General features: G+C 53.8%; 1 protein-coding gene across 1 annotated transcript in view; it reads right to left on the bottom strand.

Moving 5' to 3' along the window:
• Positions 1-9,340: 9,340 nt before the first annotated feature.
• ADARB2 (adenosine deaminase RNA specific B2 (inactive)) overlaps positions 9,341-19,394 on the bottom strand; it is a 364,323-nt gene continuing 354,269 nt past the window's right edge. Inside the window, exons 8-10 of the mRNA XM_027089230.1 lie at positions 13,934-14,115; positions 10,728-10,906; positions 9,341-9,628 (exon numbers count right to left, since the gene is read on the bottom strand). Coding sequence (XP_026945031.1) covers positions 9,452-9,628; positions 10,728-10,906; positions 13,934-14,115 — 538 coding nt within the window. The 3' untranslated portion in view covers positions 9,341-9,451. The remainder of the gene's footprint in view (positions 9,629-10,727; positions 10,907-13,933; positions 14,116-19,394) is intronic.

Genomic DNA, 19,394 nt, shown 5'->3' with positions numbered 1-19,394 from the left:
CGGAGCTCCTCCCTGACTACGTCCACATGTGTCACTCCCAGGGGACAGGGTGGGTGGCGTCTGCCTCAGATGGGATGTCTTCTGCCCCTGCCTCAGCCTGTCTGCTCCTGCCCCTGCCTCTGTCTGCTGCCCGCAGTACCCCCGCGAAGCTGCCAGACACAGAAGCCCTCCCCGGCTCGAAGTTCTCTCTTGCTTCCAAGGACTTTCACATTTCCCTGGGGAAGTGTCCCTCCCCCAGCTCTGGGGACCACACCTGAGCATCATGGGCTGTTCCCTACAGTCATTTCTGGGTCCAACCTGCAGCCTGGGCACAGCTGTTCTGTGGGCGTCTCCCCTGAGCTGCGGGGTGTCCAGGAGCAGTGCAGCACACCCCTGTCCCAGGGTCCCGCAGCAGGTACACAGCACAGGAGAGAAGGGCAGTGAATGTGTCAGGTCTAGTTCCTTTACAGTGTCCGTGACGTTTTCTCCAAACCTCTGTGCACTTCTCCCAGTGGTTGCCTCTTGAAATAGTTCTTCTGATCTGAAACTACAAGCATTTATAAATCAGGGTTTCTGACATCTCTCCTTGAGGCAGGATGGCTTGCATTTCCCTTTTCTGTCTGCAGAAATGCTGTGGTCTCACCTCCTGACCCTTCCTGTTGATGGACCCTTGCCCAGGATGATCTTGGCCTCTGACTTTACACCATCCTCACATCCCTGCCAGGTGCCCTTACCTCCCCCTGGTTATTCAGTCCCCTGGGCACCGGCTTTGCCAGGTCACCCTACTCTGCGGCCCCCTTGCTTCAATTGAAAGCACTGCTGTCCAGCTGCTAATTATGTTCAGCCTGGTGACCACTCTTACTGTTGTTGACACCGTTTAATTTCTTTTTAAATTGCTTTGTGTTCGATTCCACCAACTAACGCGTCAGCTCCTTGGGACCAGAGATCGTGGCACGTATGTGGATAGAGCACAATGACTTGCTCATAACAAGTCTCAATAAATATTATTTATTGAAGAACCTGGAGAGAGTGATCACTTTGACACTCCCTCTCAGTGAGCGGCTGAAATCCCAGTAATGGTGGGAAGCATGGAAAAGCCTTCCTGACTTGAATAACTGTCGTCATTATGACCAGTTATTACCAAAAGTAAGCACTTTCCCCTTTACATACTTATTGAATTCTCATCACAATCCTTCACTGCAGGTATGATTCTGTTGAAAGATGAGGGATTGGGGTTCAAATGCAGAAGCTGCCTTGCTCAGAGCTGAGGGGTGAATGTGGGTCTTTCTGATGCCAAAATCTCTGTGAAAACAGCCTCCACCCACTAAGAGAAGCAACTCAGCCAAGTGCCCAGATGGGCTGAGATCAGTGCAAAGAGCTTCTCGGGTCCTCGGCGCCCGGAGCGGGGCGGGCAGCCGGGTCCCCTGCTGGGTGGGTCAGCGGCAGGACCTCATCAGGGGCAGGCTGTCCGCAAAGCAGCCCTTGTTTTCAGTGAGATTTCAGTGTCCAGAGGACTTTTCTCTTTGAAATGCAAAGTAGTCCTCGCTAAGGAGCCGGCAGTTCTGAGACTTGAGTCTTTGGATTTATGTGGAGAAGCTTAGTGGCTGGCAGGGCGAGGGCAGCACTAAATCCTTGCACGAGGTGCCCGACGTATTCCTTCAAAGAGATAGCGTGCAGTTTGGATGCTTGTGGGAAAGGAGATGAAAACCAGGCATTACAGCCAAGGTGGACAGAGGTCACTACATCCTGGAGCTGGAACGTAGCCTCATTCCCAACCATGCGCTTTCGTCCTCAGCTCCGGCTCCACCCCGCTAATTCCGGAGATGCAGCCCCTTCACAGTCACCTTGGGGGTGGGGGGAGGCTGCTCGGTGCATCAGGCAAACATTCACAAGAGCCCCCAGCTGCTTCCACCGTGAAGGTGCGAAGGCTCATCGCTGGCTGCCTCAGATGGTCCTTCCGCCACGTCCAGGCCATGTCCAGGAGGCCTCAAGAGTGTCCCCTTCATCCCAGGCTTGGTTGTCCGGGTGTCAAAGCTTCACCGCTTCAGCCCAGGGAGTAAATCAAAGGCTTTTTAGTGAAGATAGCAATTACAGTTCCCTTCTGCTTCCCCCTCTGTCCCCTGGGAGCTCCCAGGGACGGGGGCAAAGGTCAGAAGTCATGCTGGACGGAACTGACACTCGGTTCCTCAGCCCGAAGCAGAGTTTGGGGCAAAGCTTGGTAAGGAGAGTCCCCAGGGTCCCTGCCTGGCCTCTTCCAGACACGAGTGTCTGAGTCCCAGCAAAATTGATCATTCATCCGTCTGTGACTCCTGCTATGCTGAGAATCCAAATGCAGAACGAATTCCAAATGCAGAAAGAGTGTTTCCTTTTTCAAATGTCAATAAACGAGTCCTCAGGTTTATCCACAGGTAAATAGCAAGTGCAGTGGACATTTTTATTCATTTTGGCTACCGAGTTCCTGAACCCACTTCTCTGCGCAGCCCACCCCCTGTCCTGTGCCGAAGCAGAGCCTGCGGCCGGGAGCTGTGTGCCTGGGTCACGGAGGAAAGTGGGCCGAGTGTGTGTGTGTGCTCTCCAAGGGCGAGTCCAGCTCAGCCCCAGCCTGCGGGGACTCAAGGCCAGAGGGTCAGCCTTGGTCTGACCTCTGCATTGTCAGCTGTCAGTGTGGCTGCCCCTAGGGCGGGGGCGGTTCTCCGGGACACGCCCAGCAGACACCCAAGAGGCAGACAGCCCTCCTTCCCACCCCATCACATAGTCACGACAGTAAGGGTCGGTTTCCCGCTTCCTGTGTGTCCACCGCATGGGGAGCCTGCAGTGACCCAGAAACAGCTGTTGCTTTGGGAACAGTGCGGCTCTTACCACAGCCCTGGCTGAAGCATCCTCCCAAGTGGCGGTCTGAGAAACGCGAATTCTCCGAGTGCCTAAGGGAATCGTGGAAGTGGGTCCACTTCCTCCCCCTTGGTTTCCAGAATCTGTTTTCCCGCCATGGGGACACGGCTCCGTTGGTTTACAGTTGGTACTACGTCGTGAATGATACTATCCCACCTGGGGTGCCTCCCGCTGCTGCCCCTTCCAGGCCACCTCACCACTCCGTGGTCTGGTCCGTGGTGGGTCATGTAGTCACCGTCCTACCTCCTGTGACGTCAGGGGGGTCCCTCGGTCTGAGACGTGACACTCAGTGCCTGGGTGGCACCAGTGTCCAGACTAAACGCTCTCATCAGGCCACCTTTCTGGGAAGAAGGACCCTGACCTGATCCACTTGCTGCTGGGTGCCGCCTGGTCTCGTGCTGGCAGGTGTGATCACCCAGCTCAGCTTCGGCTGCAGCAGCCTTGGGGGAAGGACCCACACCCTGTGGTCCATGCAGTGCTTCCATCTGCACCCCTGTAGCAACTTTTCTGTGAGGCCCCAGAGTGTCAGAGGACAGAGGGACAGGCTGTCACCTGCCTGCCGCGGATGCTTTCGTGGCCTCACCTGAGATACCATGATGGTCACCTTCTGCTTCCAGGCTGAGCCCCACCCACCTTCCTCCCCGATCCTCCAGCCTTTCTCATTCCCGGTCCTGGGCAACCAGGGGGCCATTTGTCATCCCCTTTAGTCTGTACGTGTCCTTCCTCACTTTTGGCTCGTTTTTCCTCCAGACTGAGTGGGCCTCCAGACCTCTGCTTGAAACCTGATTACAGGGGGAGTCTCCCCTCAAAATCTCACGAGCCACTTCCTTAAAGTTAATCTCTTTCTATGTTCACGTCCCATTGGGTCTGTTTTTTGGAGACCCCTGGCTGGTAGGTGTGGCCATAAGTGTCCTCTCTATTTGGGCAACTGACCATAAGACTTGAAAAGTGAGGAGCTGCCCAGCCCTTCTCCCACCCAACCTGAGGATGAAGGAATCTTCAGAGCACCCCGTCCTCCCCTACCTCTGCCCCCACCTCCGCCTCCACCCTGAGATCTCACACCCTTGCTGTGCTTAATGGGAAATAAATATAGACAGGAAAACATTTTAAGAACTCCCCAGCCTGCCCGGGAGGAACGTGTGTTAGGATTTCAGACTCGGATGGATGAGGCTGTTCTGGATACAAAAGCTCACCTGCGACCATCACACTGCAGCTCACCAGCCCCGTGTTTGGCTCCAGCCCTAGGGTGACAAGCAAAATAGTGAAGTCCCTTCCGCAAGCCCGTGGATGGGCAGAGAATGTTGTTGGGAGACACTCAGTTGAACTCTGGGATGTCCATCCCGTGCTGAGTCCTGTAGAACTGGGACTGTGAACACCGCTGGGTGATGCTCTAGGTGTTTCCCATGCCCGATAGCCACCTGACTTAGTATTCTGCGGGAAAATGATGGCCATGCCTACACTTCATGTGCAGATCTGGGGGGAGCGCTCAGAACACCTTAAGTATGTGCAGTGTTTTTTGAAGCACTGAAATATTACAACTTCCCTGGTTCCCCTCAGGGGCGGCCCTGGGCACCAGCGGGAAGAGGACGCGGCAGTGAGAAAACGGAGGGAAGGTCCCAGGGACTGAGACGCTGAGTTGGGGTATGGGGGCATCTTCCACTCCCGGCCCTGGGATACTCTCCGTAGTTCACTGACAGTAAATCCGTAAGGGCAGCACCTGGGCTATCCGCGCCCAGGCACAATCATTGTAAGGAGACAAAGGTTTTGGAGTGGACTGTGCCATTTCCTTATGGGGGGCAGACCCTCCGTAGACTCTGAACCCCTAGAACTCTGCTTGATGAAAAAGGCCCAGCACCCCAGGAAAGCACAATTGTACTTGATATTTTTATTCGCTTAACAGAAACATTCACTTCTCAGATTTCACTGAAGTGCAATTTACAGAACTTAGAGGTAAATTAACATGTGTAAATTCATATTTTAAGGTTTTGGATTTTTGTTTTACAAATATTACAAATGTACATCGATTGGTACAATATTGCCATTCAATCATGCTTTTCATGTACATACCTTCACTTAAGAAGTACTATTTATTAAGTTCATTTTGCTTAAAAAATGCTGAAAATTAACTGGGTACTGTTGGGAAAGTTTTTTTTTTCCTCCCTTTTTTACTGATGCTTACACGGCAGAGTGATAGAAATCTAGTGCCTGTGTAAAAAGAGGCCCTAGAATCCAGATCATTTGTCTTTATCTTTAGAGGATATTTCATCTCTCCAGCTTTGATTCTGACATGAGTTGAGAACTAGGTATTTCCTTCCCCAGGGATTGATGCTGCCTGCATGTCACTGCAGGAGTGATATTTTTTGGTCTAAATCTCTAGAGCTGTGGCATCAGTGTCCCTTTTGGTGGACAGGCTCCAGGGGGCTGAAGGGACTGGTAGGTCCCTCTGGACAAGAAGTCACAGGAATACGCCAGGACCTCTTTGTTCTGAGCAAAGACCTGACCTCAGGTCAGTGAAGTGGGGCTCAGGGGTGGACACGGGCCTGAGACTTAACGTTCAGTTGTACCAGGAGCCAGGGGTTTAGGATGGGGAGTCAGCCAAGAAAAAAAGGAGGAGGAAGGGCAGGGAGAGGAAATGCGAGAAAGAAGAGGGAGAAGAGGTAGGTTGGGGCCGTGGTGGCGGTGGCCCCATCGCTGTGGTTTTCCAGAGCCGTCCCTCGATGGCTGCTTCCTCTGTCTCATGTTTCCGCTTCCTCATCCCCTCACCCCCCGCCATCCTTTACTTGATCTGATTCAGAATTTGTGGGGGAGTCTTGTCAGGAGCCGGCAGTGTCCCCGCGTTCCCAGAAGCAGCCGTGCTGCAGCTGGGGGTGAGTCAGCACCGCGGACAGCGGCGGATACCTGGCAGCCGTGACGTCCCCACCGCCCTCCCCGCGAGTGCCCGTCACTGTGCCCGGAGGGGCCTCGGAGCGCGGGTCTGTCCCTCCTGAATCACAGAGCTTTCGGTATTTCACCCCACCCCTGACCCCAGCAAGGACTCAGCTGGGACAACCTTTCGACATGCGCGGGGCGGTGGGTCCCTGCTCCTGGATGGGGAGGGCGGTAGGGAAACCAGCAGGGTTCACCGGGCTTTGCTGGGTGTTAACGAGGCTTCTGCCATAAGACGTCACAGCCATCGAATCGTGGTACATAAACAGAGATTTTCCTAACTTTCCTTTGGTCTTATTAGAAAGTGCTATTTATTGTATTTTGGACCAATTCGATGATTTCATTAGAATGGCTTCTTAAAAAATGGGTATAGAAGTTTCTCTAAATTAAAAATGTCTACTTTAAGTTTCAAATGTCTTTTTAAATTTTTTTAAACAAGATATTATAGACACATCTTGAAATTTTTAATCTAAAAATAGGATTTCATCAAAATATTCTGGGCATTGATACACCGTGTATTTACTATTTATGGCTCTCCAGACGTGATAAACACTATACCAAAGAAAAAAAGAAAGAAAGAAAACATTTAACTTTATTGATAAGAACAGAATTCTGTGAAAAAGAATCATGTGGGAAAAATATGAGCTGTGTTTCCTTGAAAAGCAACTCAAGTCAACATTTCTGAGGAACAGCGGACATCAGACACTGTAGTGGCCAGATGGGTACATACAGACTTAGAAAGGAACAAAAAGGAAACAGCAGTTATAGATCTGCAAAATAGACCCACAAATCATTTGCTCAGCAAAAACAAAACCCAAAGATAATCCTAAATCCAGTAACTTGCTATCACACGTTGTGGGATCACGTGCTGGGAGGGGACAAGCGGAGCCACCGACCTCCTGACCCTCTAGGGCTGGGTCCTGCCAGGAGGACCAGGCTGGGAACTGTACGTTGCTTACGTTTTTCTCCCTGATCGGAAGTGGTGTGGGCTTGGGAGGCAGATGGAGGTGCTGCCGACTTTATTTGGATGTTAGCGGGAGGGCAGATTGTGGGAGGGTGGATGCGAACACGGAACAGGGCAAGTGTGAATCACGGAGACACAGGATGGTGGTCGAGGCAGGTTCGGCAGGTGGGGGGCCCTTTTGTTGGCTCCGTCCTGATTTCAGGGTGACTCAAGTGTTTGTTCTCCTCACAGAGACCCAGGTGGGGAGGTGTGCGGGCTCCTCTGGACTCGAATTCCCCTAATTTTTCTAATCAAAAGATGCAGGTGGACCTGCATAAGTGGTGCTGGTGCTCCCGGGGGCCTGGAGCAAAGGGAGATGCACCTCTGGGCTTGGGGCTGACCTGAGCCAAGCCCTCCAGCTACCCTGGTGCCGGGTTCGAGCCCGGGGTCCTCTCCTCTGGCCTCTGGCCGTCCCAGCCCTCCTGTCCCGTCCCCACCTGCCTGTGCCCGGAGCCCGGGGTCCCTCGTCCCTAGCTCCCTCTCTGTTTCCCACTCACTCGTGGCAAAGCTTCAGGCCCTGAAGTGCACTTCTTGCTGCCCTAGGGACTCTTCTCTCATCCATCTCTCCCTCCGAGAAGTGCCCTCCTGACCCGATAGACAAGTCCCCACGCCGGTGCTAATGGGTGCCAGGGCCCTAGGGGTGGCTTTCTCCAGGAGCAGATGTTTATACATGAGGAAGTTTGTGTGGTTCTGGAGAGCCAGTGCCTCGAACCCTGTGGGGTGCTCATCGTGGGTGGGTGGGCGCCTTCCAAGCCCCTAGAACCAGGTCCCGTGGGCAGTGCCCTCTGTGCCCCTTTGTGGGTCGGCTCCCCCACATCTTCCCTGCCGTCTGCTCCCTGTAGTAGGAGCTCGTTCATACAAAGCATGGACCACGTCTCCAAGCAACAGCTCAGAGTGCTGTGAGCTGAGCTTCTGGTCACAGATTCCAGCCAGGACTGGACTGTGCCTCCTGCTTTCAGAGCAGGGCTCCAGAGACGGGGCTCAGAGTGTCTGAGTCACAACCAGCCCTGAGGCCTCTGGTTCTCTGAGCTTTGTCCTGATGCCATGTCAAATGATCAGACACTAACATAAACTGGCCTTTTGATCCTAGCTTTTGTACTGAATTAAGATTTTATTTCCTCAATTTGTATGAAAGATTAATACGAGTCATCTATTTGCAAAACCATTTTCATCTCTCTTGAAACTTTATGCTGGAGAAGTTGTCAAATACCCGGTCCGTTTTCTCTTATAAAAGAACTTGAGTTAGTTTGACTTTATATTAAATCCCAGGAAAAGTTTCTCTCTCCATACTTAGTATCTCTACTTCTTGTTCTCTTGTGACAATACCTACAACTCACTTTGTTTTGCTTTTGCCCCGTTGTTATGAGAGCTTTGTGATGCTGCACTTGCCTTTCTTGGGTTAAGTGAGGTGCCCGGGCTGCTACAGAGCTTTGCTATTTATATTCTGGACGATGAATCTCAGATGCGGATCTTTTAGATGGAGGAACGAGAGGCTGGTTAACCGGCATGATGGAGCCAGAAATGAGTCCTCGGCGGTGAAACAATTCAAGGCATATGATGACTCGAGATGTCACGGGGGTGCCACCCTCCTGCGTGGACAGGGGGTCAGGACCCCGCCCCTCACTCAACCCCGGACGCCCCATGTGCTCGGGGGAACCTAAAGGGGGCAGAATTCTGCCTCTTGCACTTCGGCAGCTGTTTTAAGTGAATTTTTTTATTGTTCAGGATGGAGATCAGAGAACCGAGATGAGAGAGCTGGAGGCCCCTCAGGCCTAAGGGGACAGTTCTGTGAGTTTCTGTGCTTGCTTTCTGATAAAACTCAGTTAAAAAGGCAGGACTTGGTCTGGGACTTGGTTTCCTGATTGATTCCCTGGGTAGGGGGGACCCTATCAGCTCAGACCTTGTCCAGGTGGTCGGGTCGTCATCTGCCAGGGAAGCAGCTGCGTCAAGCCATGGGCGTGGGGCCCGGGGCTGCGCATCTGGGACCCTCGTCACCAGGACGTGTAGCGGTGGTTTCTTCATGCCCTAAATCTTGGCCCCCGGGTGCTTTGGAAACTGTTCCTTTGCTCTCTGCAAGAATGGTCTCACTCTCTGGTCCTCTTTTAGGGGTTCTTTAATATCATGTGTCTCAAATCATTTTGAAAGGAGGTGGAGTGAAAAAAATAGGAATGAACATGATAGCTCATCCTTACTGGCTTCTTTGGGGAGGAGCCCATGGCTTTTCTCTTCACTTGTGGCTTATCCTGAAGTCTCACACACGCTGTGCTCGTGGGAACCCCTCGCTCAGGAGGTGCGTGGCGGGGAGGGAAGCGTCGGGGATGGGCCTGGTTGGTTCTCACCGGCCAAGCCTCGGCACTGCTTTTCAAGGCATCCACTCAGACCCTCTGGCCCAAATGGAAATTCCCTTGGACACAAGGAGGAGCGAGAGCTGTTTGTGCGTAGGCAGGTGTGGTGGGCGATCTCGGTCCTGGCATCTTGGGAGCAGCCGTCGGAGAAGCAGCATGTCCCTAACGCAAGGCTAGTTGCTCATCTGAGCTTCAGACACGCGTGTTTCTGAACACCAAAGGAAAACGAATGCACAGCACAGATCAGCACCGTCAGGGCACGCCACACCCACACACGGCTTCGCCCGCTGCGCAGGGCCGGCCCGGGGCCTCATAGCATTAGTAGGAACTGGTCTTGCTCCGGCGGCTTCCTCACCCAGGTGCCCAGGCCGGCCTTCTGGAATGCTCTGAACAGCTGCTGTTTGACAGCCTGGTAGGTACGTGCCCCCAGCTTGGCCTCACAGTACATGGACGGCGTGTCTCCGTGGCTTGGGATCCGTGTGCTCAGCTGTGGGGCAGAACGAGAGAGGACGGGTGAGCCCTCGCCGGGAACGGGCCCCGACCAGCAGGACCGCTCAAGCCTGGCAAGCAGGCACTGGCCTGCCGGTCACTTTTCCTTCTCTCTTCCTTTAAACAGAAAAGCAGCGAGATCATCACGTGGGCTTGGAGTTTGCCAAGAGGGTGGATCTCAGGTTAAGTCCTCTCACCACAGGGATGATGGGAGGGGCTGCGTGAGTCAATTAGTGCAATTCTGGGGTCATTTCACAACGTATCAAAATATCCAGTGGTGCCCCTTAAATATATACACTGTTCATATGTCAATTATGCCTCAGTAACAAAGAAAAATATCTATTCTCTCTAATTTGATCTATTGATAAATAAAATTTCATATAAAATTCCAAAAAAAAAAGAGTAACAGTAGAAATTAGGGAGGCTTTGCTTCACAGGAAGTGTGAGTGATTAATGAAAAAAATAAACACAGAACTTGTCTGCTATTAACAGCACAAGCTGTGCATAATTTTTTTCTTTTTCTAGGAGGATTAGGGGCTCAAATCGGCGTGGGTGGTGAGGCCGAGGGGGCCGTGGGAATGAAGGCAGCGTCCCAGGCGGAGTCGCCTGCTAGCCCACCGGGAGGACCGGGACTGGCCCCCGTGTCCAGCGGGGCAGGATCCGGCCTGGCTTCACCACCCATGCGCCAGGGTCGGGGGGTGTGGTGAGCGGGGGAAGTGGTCGGTGGGGGGCGGCACCGGCTACTGGCCGGCCAGTCCGTCCCTGACGCTCACAGCCGTTTAATTGGGGCAACACCTAACTTTTCTGGGCATCCATTTCCTTCTGTCTGGACTGGAATGACATGGACTCTGAAGTTTCTATGGACTTTCTCACGGGCTGCACTGGCCACAGCTGTTCACCAGTGAGCCCCTTTCCACCTATTTCTGGGGCCACAGCATGAGACCCTGCTGCAGGTCAGGGGCCCCACTAGGAGGGGCCACACCTGGGGTTGGCGGGGGGCGGGCAGGGACACGGGGGCTGGTTTGCGTGTCCCGTGTCACCCTGGCTCTGCCCAAGCGGCCGCTCCCTGGGCCCCACCCATGTCCAGCCCCACTGACCTTGCCGTAGAGCCGCGCCCACCGGGCCGAGAGCCTGTGCTTGCAGAGCCTGGACGAGCGGCCGCAGCTCCGCTTCCCGGTGGTGGCGTCGATGACCTCCACGTCCGCCGTGCCCACCACCCAGTTCACGCTGAAGTGGGGCGACTTCCCAGGCTGCCGTGCCTCGGCCTGACTCACTCCTGCCGGGAGAGACGGGGCGCCGGGCGTGAGCGCTGCTGGCCGGGCAGGCGGGAAACGGCTCCCACGCTGCTGGGACGGGGTGGACGGCTGGCCCGAGCGCCATCGCTGGGGCTTGGATTTGAAGGATTTTAAATGCAAGGCTGTCCTGTAATAACACTCTGCCCACGTTTCCCCCTTTCTCTGGATGTTCGTCGCGTGGACTGGTGAACAGATGGGGCCGCATAAAGGCCAGCTGAGAGTGTGCGTTTACGGGGCATCTGCTGCCTGCCCGCTCCCCACAGGGCAGATGCCAGGGTCACAGTCCGGCTGACGAGATACGAAATGGAGTGAAAACAAGTGAGCTCTGAGGGTGCAAGGCGCCGGCCCGGCAGGGTGACTGGAGCCCAGCGGGGACTGGAAACTGGGCCCTGGTTTGAATTTCAGGACCGCAGAGCGTTAAACCGGGAGTGGGTCTTTCTGAGTCCTGGGGCCGCCGAGGATGCTAAACCATGCAGGATGGTGGCCTGGGAGGAGGGGCACTGACCCCGGGGCCTCGGCCACGTGCCCTCCATGCCCCCCGACTCCCCGCGCAGCTGACGGGCTGGCTCCACCCCCAACCCCGGCTCCCACTGGGGTCGCGCAGAGAAGGACCTTGGTCTCATGTGTGTTCACGGCCACAGTGCTGCGGGATGTTCAGCCTGGACCCCCCCCACCCCTCCCCCGCTCCTCCTGATCCCTTCCCTGGATCCAGCCCCCTGAGCAGCTGCTCCCATATCCACACTCCGCCCCTTCCCAGCCTCCTGTTCCCTAGTGGACAGACTGGATGGCAGCATGGGGCCTCTCAGGGCCCTGGGTGGGTGGGCCCAGGGGCCCCAGCAGCATCTCACGGGGAAGCAGAGCCTGGTGCTGGGAAGCAAGTGGCAACCCAAGGAGCTGGACACATGGAAAAGTTGTCACCTGACTCATCAACATAGATGGAAATTAAATTTAACGTAGACGCCCAAGAACTGGACATTTGCTTTTAGCTCCACACCGGGAATTCTAGGTCTCTGGGGGCCACTGCAGAGCTGTTGCTGCTGCTCAACCACAGGAAGTCATTAATCTTCAACATTTTAAGAAAGAACAGGAGAAAGAAGAAAAGGGAAAGTGAAAGAAAGACATTGAAACCGGGCCCCAAGTGATATTTTATCAGAATTACTGAAATTATTGACCGTTTAGAAAATGACTGTGGTTTCATAGACATTGAATTTGAGGCAAGCCTTCCCATCCCTTACCTGAGGATGGTGAGTCAGGACTGAGCCCCTTGGAGACGGGCGTGGGTCTCAGGCTCCCATCCCCAGCTCCTATGAGGTGGATGTCACCACCTCTTCAGCTGGTCTTGTTTGTGTTGTTCATTCTTGTGTGTTTAAGAAACTGTGCCATTGCCACGGGTCACAGTGGGTGTGTCGGGAGAACTTGGCCTTCTGGTTAAACGGGGTTCAAATCCTTGCTCCATGTTGATAAATAGAGCATCTTCACACTTAAATTCCTGTGAGTCTATTTCCACATTTATAAATGGAGGTGACAGCAGCTGTTGTGGTTGGTGTGACAGGGTGTGTGCCTCAACTTGACGTTGACGGGGGTGGCTGCTGGGTTTAGTTAGGTCCCTTCCCTGAATGGTGGAGCCGTTCTCTGGGGGGGACTTGTGGAGGGTGAGTAGCTGCACCGTGCAGATCAGGCCTCTCTGGGCACCCACCCCCCAGGTGAACCACCCACAGGCTCTACGTGGCCATCACCTGCCGGGCTCAGGCCGTAGGGCGCCACAGCCATGGGCACAGCTTTGGGTCAGATCCGAAGGCACCGTTCATGGCGAGGACGGGGGTGAGGGAACCCCCTCCGCGACAAGTCGGCCCGAGTCACGGGAAGGGAAGGTGGGGCAGTGGTCCTGGATGGGCACACGACCCCTGCTCCCATGGCCTCGCTGTAGTTTGCTGAGTCCCCTCCCTGGACGCTGGGAGCCCCTGGAATCTGACGTGGTCCCCGGATTTGGCAGAGGGCCTTAGATTTTAGGAACAGGTTCTGGTGTGTAAAGAAACCTGGGGCATAGCCACTGAGCCCTGGGTGGTCCCAGCCCCACTGGGAGCATCCTCTTCCGCCCTGTCTGAGCTTTGGGGTCCGTGATGCTGCCCTTGTCTGGTGACGCTCGTGGGAGGGTTGAGGGAGTGGGGAGGTGTGCTCTCTTGGGGGCTGGCCTGGCTGAGAGCTGTCCCCGCGAGTTCCCGCCACCCCGTGGGCACCATCGTTGCCCCTGGTTTTCTGAGAACAACCTTAGGGTCCTGGGAGTAACCCTTAGGCCTGACTCTTACCACAACCGTTGACTGGCTCTTTGACCTTCTCTCTCCTCTTCCGGGGGATCTGGTCTAAGCCCCGGACTGGCCAATTGCTGTGGGTCTGCACATGCCCACCACCCAGGGCCCCCCACCGCAGATCACGGCTTGCAGCCCCTTCAGAGACAAGGCACCGCCCAGGAGGGAGCCGCGGTGGATTACCGGGTTAATTACGGGGGTCACAGCGGGTGGGGCTACCTCCCCAATGCCCCCTCCCGCTGAGCTGAGAGGTCAGCTGCTGCCAGAGGGGTTCACGGCTGTGTGACTTCTGGTCCTCACGACCCCAGGCTGGCCCTGGCGGCCTGGGGGCAGCATCCCCCTCCCAGGTTTGGTGCTGGGGGAACGTTCAGGAATTTGCTTCTGGATCAGGTGGGGGCGACCTATGGCCCTGGGTCCCCCCTGCCCTGTTGGACACGTGTGTTTATTGCCTGGATTTCTCTGGGCACCGCAGACACTGCCCTGAAAGTGACACTGTGATGTCTGAGGGGCTCATCCTGTTACACCTTCACTCTGGAACGTCGTCCGGAGATGCTCCGCACCCGGCTGACCTTTCAAGTATCCGATCTCTGCAGTTCTGCTCTCTGAGTCTTAAATGACCACGGGCCAGACTGGGAGAGCCTGCCCTGGGGGCCTCAGGGCCTGTGGATGGAGGGGTGTGTGCGTTTGAGGACCTGTTCTTACCGCTGAGGAGGGGCCGGTTGTGCCGGTACGAGGCAGGCAGCTGGCCGATGTCCTCGGTCCTGTGGCTCATGACCCGGGAGAGGTGGCCGGTGTGGTGCAGGCTCCCCACCACGATGCTGTGCAGGTACACGGGCTCGATGAAGTGGCAGAGCAGCGCACCCTGCAGCCCCAGCACGTTCCACCTGGGGGGGAGAGGGGCGTCAGCGCCCTGGCTCACTGGCCTCACCTGGGGGAGGATGGGGGGCCTTTCTGCCCCGTTGTCCCCGAGGCGTCACTGTCCCCATCGTGCAGCTGGCGGTGGGGGGTGGGGAGAGCTGGCCTGGGGCTCGCAGCACACTGGACCGGGCATGGCTTTGGCCTCGTGACCCCTGGTGACCCCGAGCCCCTCTCTGCCGTCGGGGGGACGGGTGTCGGTGGGTCTGCGTGCGAATAAACGTGGATCCTTTTCCTGGAAAATGAGTTGTTGGGTGAAGGGGAAGCTACATATTCTCTCAGGGACTTAAAGTCAGATTTAAAAAATGACCCTCTGGGCTTCCCTGGTGGTGCAGTGGTTGGGAGACCACCTGCCGATGCAGGGGACGCGGGTTCGTGCCCCGGTCCGGGGGGATCCCGCGTGCCGCGGAGCAGCTGGGCCCGTGAGCCATGGCCGCTGGGCCTGCGCGTCTGGAGCCTGTGCTCCACGACGGGAGAGGCCACGGCAGTGATAGGCCCGTGTACCGCAAAAAAAAAAAAAATAAAAAAGACCCTCTGTCTCCAAAGTGGATCGCAATTTTTCTTTATGTTCCCTGGGAAATATCAGAAATTGAATTGACTGCAGTTTAGGGGAAAATACTCTCCCTCCCCACCCCTTTGTCAAACTCAGCAGTGGGCGGGACCTGCTGTGGTGACATGAACGACCTTGTTTGGCTCTGGGGGTGATTTGACTTCAGGAGCCCCGATCAGAGGACGAGGCCGTGGTCCTTGACATAAATGAGGCTCTGGGTGAGTGTTTGCTTCTGCCAGCAAAGGTGACAGGAGCCTCGTCAGACATTTCCCTGTAAATTTGAGTGGAACAACTTTCCGTGTATCTGTTATTTAAGGCAACATTTTGTGGTTTCCACATGCTTAAAATCCAGCCTCCATCAGCACAAGCATTATGCAGTTAATTTCTTACATCATTATTCTTTTCATTAATTAACATCTCTCCACGGTTAGAGCAATTACTGTGGTGCTTCCATGCCGTACATTTCCTTTCATGATTAATAAGGAGTCATTCTATTTCCCTTTCCCGAAGCAGTCAATTAACACAGAATTCTTTCCATTAATTACCGAGTGCTCAAACCAGCAGGCCTACCTAGAGAGCAGTCTGCTCTGAGAACCTGTGACACCAATTGCCTTAAAAAATTCTCTTTAAATTTTATTCCAAAAACACAAGCAATTTAGCTGGCGATATTAATTTGCCTCAGAAGCACTGAGGTGAGTGAGAAACATCTTCTAATCTCATGCAAGAAGAGGCAGCCATCTGGCTGGCGAGGATTGAGGAACGGCTCCCCCTCCGTTAAGTGTGGGTCATTAAAGTAATGTGCTCACCCACATAAAACTCAAGTGGAATATAAAAGGTAATATTTATATACAAACAGTTTAGTCCTACAATTTAAACAGTCATTGGTTTTATGAAACATTTACTTTAGTCTATCAGATTTGCATAACTTCACTTAAAAAAATAATTGTGGTCATTTCTGTAAGTCACATCCTGTCTCTCAGAAAGGAATGGAGAATTGCCCTTGGGATCTAATGTGTGATCTTCCCAAAGAGTAAGTGTCCAAAAGTGTTGAAGGGGAGCACATTTCTGGAGGCATGAGAAGCGAGGGAATGGACATTCCCCATCGATAACAAAGCCCTTTCTCTAATGATGAGATGAGTATTACAGAGGGGACATTCCTGTGCTTCCGGCTGTCCATGCACTGGCTTTGAGCAAAACTTCTGGAACGCATCTGAATGGCTCTGACTCTGCAGGAAAGTCTAAAGACAAACAAATTCTATATCTGGTCTCCTCATAATAACCTTTACAATAAAGAGACAATCAGCCTTCTCCTTGCCTGGCTGTACGAGTTTAACTTATTCAGCCAACACCATCAATAAAACCAAATGTCGCCCTGAATACAAACTGGAGAGTTTTCAGCATTCCGGATTGAACGGAAAAGTGCCTCTCCTTTTATACAAACAGCTGACATGACTGCAGTGTTGACAGAGAAAAAAGTCCCAGGTCTAGTTTTCAATATAGATAATCCCTAAATAAATATATTTTTTCTGTTTGTCAATCACTGAAATACCAAAGATAAGTGAGGGAGAGATCTTGGAAAAAGGCTGTTTTCTTTAACTGAGAGACAATCTCTGTACCTCGAGGACTGACAGGGACTGTTCCAGGATGGGCCCCACCCAAGACCTGCTGGGCCTGTGCGCCCGGGGCATGAGACCGATAACCGCGGGCATGGGTGCAGGGACTGTGGGTGGTCGGGGTCCCTGTCTGCCGTTTTCACCCCCGAGGCATGGCCGCCGGGAGGAGGTACGGGTCCAAAATGACAGTGAGGTCTGAACATCACCAAATTCATCCTTACTTCACTTCCCTCCTTGTCCGTGGGCAGGTTTGCTCGTGACCTGGAGGCACAGTCACACCCACTGAGAAAGGTCACGGTGCAGCTGGGTGACTCAGGCCGAGGCACAGCTGTGAGTACAACGCCATGCACCCTGGGCTCGGCTGGGGGGCTTTGGGTGCCTCCTGCTCCTAGGACTCCCAAGGCTGGGATGGAACTGGCCTGGGTGCAGCGGGCATCAGCGTTCCCAGCGTGCCAGGCAGTTCCATTGTGAGCCGGGTGATGCACAAGTCAGCCTACCGGGTCCAGGCGACCTCCGTGTCTTTTGTTGTCACTTAGCCCCTCTTCTGCTTTCCCTCAATGTTCATGATGTCTCCTGGTCCCCTAATTTCTAGTTTGTTTTGCAGCTTCTCAGCCCTTTGCAGTGTCCTGGGGGCTGGACAAGGGATGGCTGCTACCTCAGATCTGTGTCCCTGTCTCAGCATTGTTGCAGGAGTAGCAGAGGCAGCAGCTGTGGGAGTGTCATCACTGTTACCACGCTTATGTTGGACAAATATTCCTGAGTTTATCACTCACTACCTTTGAGACAGGAGGGAGAGGGGCAGGGCACAACTTTTAAAAGAATGACATAGCCCAAGGACATGACATAAACTGATTAGAACCAAATGGGTCCAAGATGGCAGACAAGTCGACTTCCACTAGACCTTGAGCCTCAGTATATGCTCACCGTAACACATCAGCAAGCTAAATGACACACCCACAGGCGCCAGGACAGTTCCAACGCCAGACCACAAGGGTCAAAAAGTGGGTGGTGGCCCAATTTTGGGAAATCCCCGCCCCTTCTCCAAAATAGCTGGAATACTCCTCCCACTCATTAGCCTATGAAATTACCCACCCCTGTAGAAACTGACAACCCCATACCCTGGTGCCTTTCTCACCTTCTGAGATGGCCCACACTCTGTGGAGTGTGTTTCTCTCTAAATAAACCCACTTGTTACCTATCACTTTGTCTATCACTGAATGCTTTCTGTGATGAGACTTCAAGAACCTGAGCTTCGTTAAATCCTGAAACCAGGTGTGTGATCTCGGTTAAAAGACTATGGGTTTTGGTGAGGTTCGAGTCCCAGTCTGAGATACATGGTTGTACCTTCACCACTGGAGATGGGGTGAACTTTCCCCTAAAGGCTGCAGTAAGGTGACCACGGTCTTCTGTAAAGGAAGAGCAGTGGTTATTACACCAAGCTGGGAACATTTGGGGCTGGGCGTTTAGTAAGAGCAGTGGTTTTAAAATGACCTATATTTGGAGATTGGAAGCATGAACACATTCCCTCCTGATTTCAGCAGAGCTGTAGGTAACACCATCCGGCTGCCAGGTGGGCTGGGCGCAGAGCCAGGTCCCCACTCTCAGAGGAGGGGACTCTTGCAGCCTGAGATCTCAGTGCGGGGAGTCAGATGGGGCCTCGGTTCCCAGAGAGCATCCGTAATTCTTGACAGTTCATTTTTATGGAGAAAGTTTTAATCCGTTCATTTAAAAACACATTGCAATCGATAATCAAGCTCTGGTGCTTAAAATTAGAAACCATATCTAAGGAACATTAGTTCCAGAAGATTTAGAGTTTTATATGCTACTTGCCTCTCGAGTCTTAGAGCAAAAACCCCTCCCTGGTTCGCCTGTCCTTTCAGGTGGCCGGTGTTTCTGTTAGTGACTGTTCAGATCGGCTTCTTACGTCCAGAAAGCCAGGCCACGTCCATGGGAACACGGGCCTCACGGTGACACTTGTCATCTGTCCTGGGCTCACAGAGGCGCAGGGCTTGGTCTGTTTTATCTCTGAGCTGCAGGAAAATCCAACCCTTTGTTGCGCCTCCAACCTTAACTCGTGGGTTGCAGGTCAAGTTTCCTGGACCTGGTGAAACAACCCACATTCTGCAGTTTGCCTGGGTCTGCACCAGCCTGGCATGAGCAGTGGCATTTTAGGAATAGATTTCACTCTGACTTTGGTTCTGTCATTTTGCAAAGACCACATGAGTTGAGCCAAGTGAGTGGTGTCTCCTACCTGGTTATATTGGTTTCCCGGGGCAGGGGGTGAGGTGGGTGGGGAAGCGCTTAAAACATCGGAAATTTACTCATGGTCCTGGAGGCAGAGGTCTTAGGTGAAGGTGTGGCAGCCCGGGGGCACCGGGGAGACCCCACCCACGGGCCTCACTCACCTGGCGCTCAGAGGTTTGTGGATGCGTCCCTCTGGGCCCCGCCTTTGTCTCTGTGGCCTCCCCTGTGCACCTGCTCTGGGCGTCTGTCCCCAGGTCCCCAAGGCCTCACTCACGAGGATACACTAGCTGCACTTAGAGGCCACCTTCTCTCAGCATCCTTGGCTTAATCCTGCCTGGTAAGGCCACACTCACGGGTTTAGGGTCTGGGGACAAGGATATGTTTGGAGGCCACTGTTGGGCCCATGCCGCCTGCTCTGGGGCAGTAGGAGATCCCACTGCTTCTGTTTACCCCATACCCTGGGCTCCGTAACCCCACTCTGGGGAGTATGTCCTAAGTCTGTACTCAGAGATTTGGAAAAACGCTTCGGCACAGAGATATTTCTGGAAACGTGATGCACGGAGCAACCACTTGTGAGCACCCAGGGATCCAGCAGCAGGGAGGTGCCCGCAGCCTTACACGTGGATTCAATGCCCGTGACTTTGAAAGGAGCTTTGAAATCATAGTGTTCAGTGATGGACTGTAAGCAAACTGCCCGAAACAGCAAAATCCTGATGACAGGAAAAAGCCTGTGTTTAGGAAAAAGGTTAAGGCGTTTATAGCCAAGGTGCCTGCTGTTTTCGGTGACGGCTGGTGCCTGCTGTTTTCGGTGACGGCTGGTCGTCTTTTTCACTTTTCAAGT

The sequence above is a fragment of the Aethalodelphis obliquidens genome, unplaced genomic scaffold (genome assembly GCF_003676395.1).
Source record: "Aethalodelphis obliquidens isolate GAN/ISIS:26980383/991018 unplaced genomic scaffold, ASM367639v1 scaffold65, whole genome shotgun sequence".
Lineage (NCBI taxonomy): Eukaryota > Metazoa > Chordata > Mammalia > Artiodactyla > Delphinidae > Aethalodelphis > Aethalodelphis obliquidens.
The sequence above is the reverse complement of the archived record's forward strand: the minus strand, read 5'-3'. Positions and strand labels throughout refer to the sequence as shown.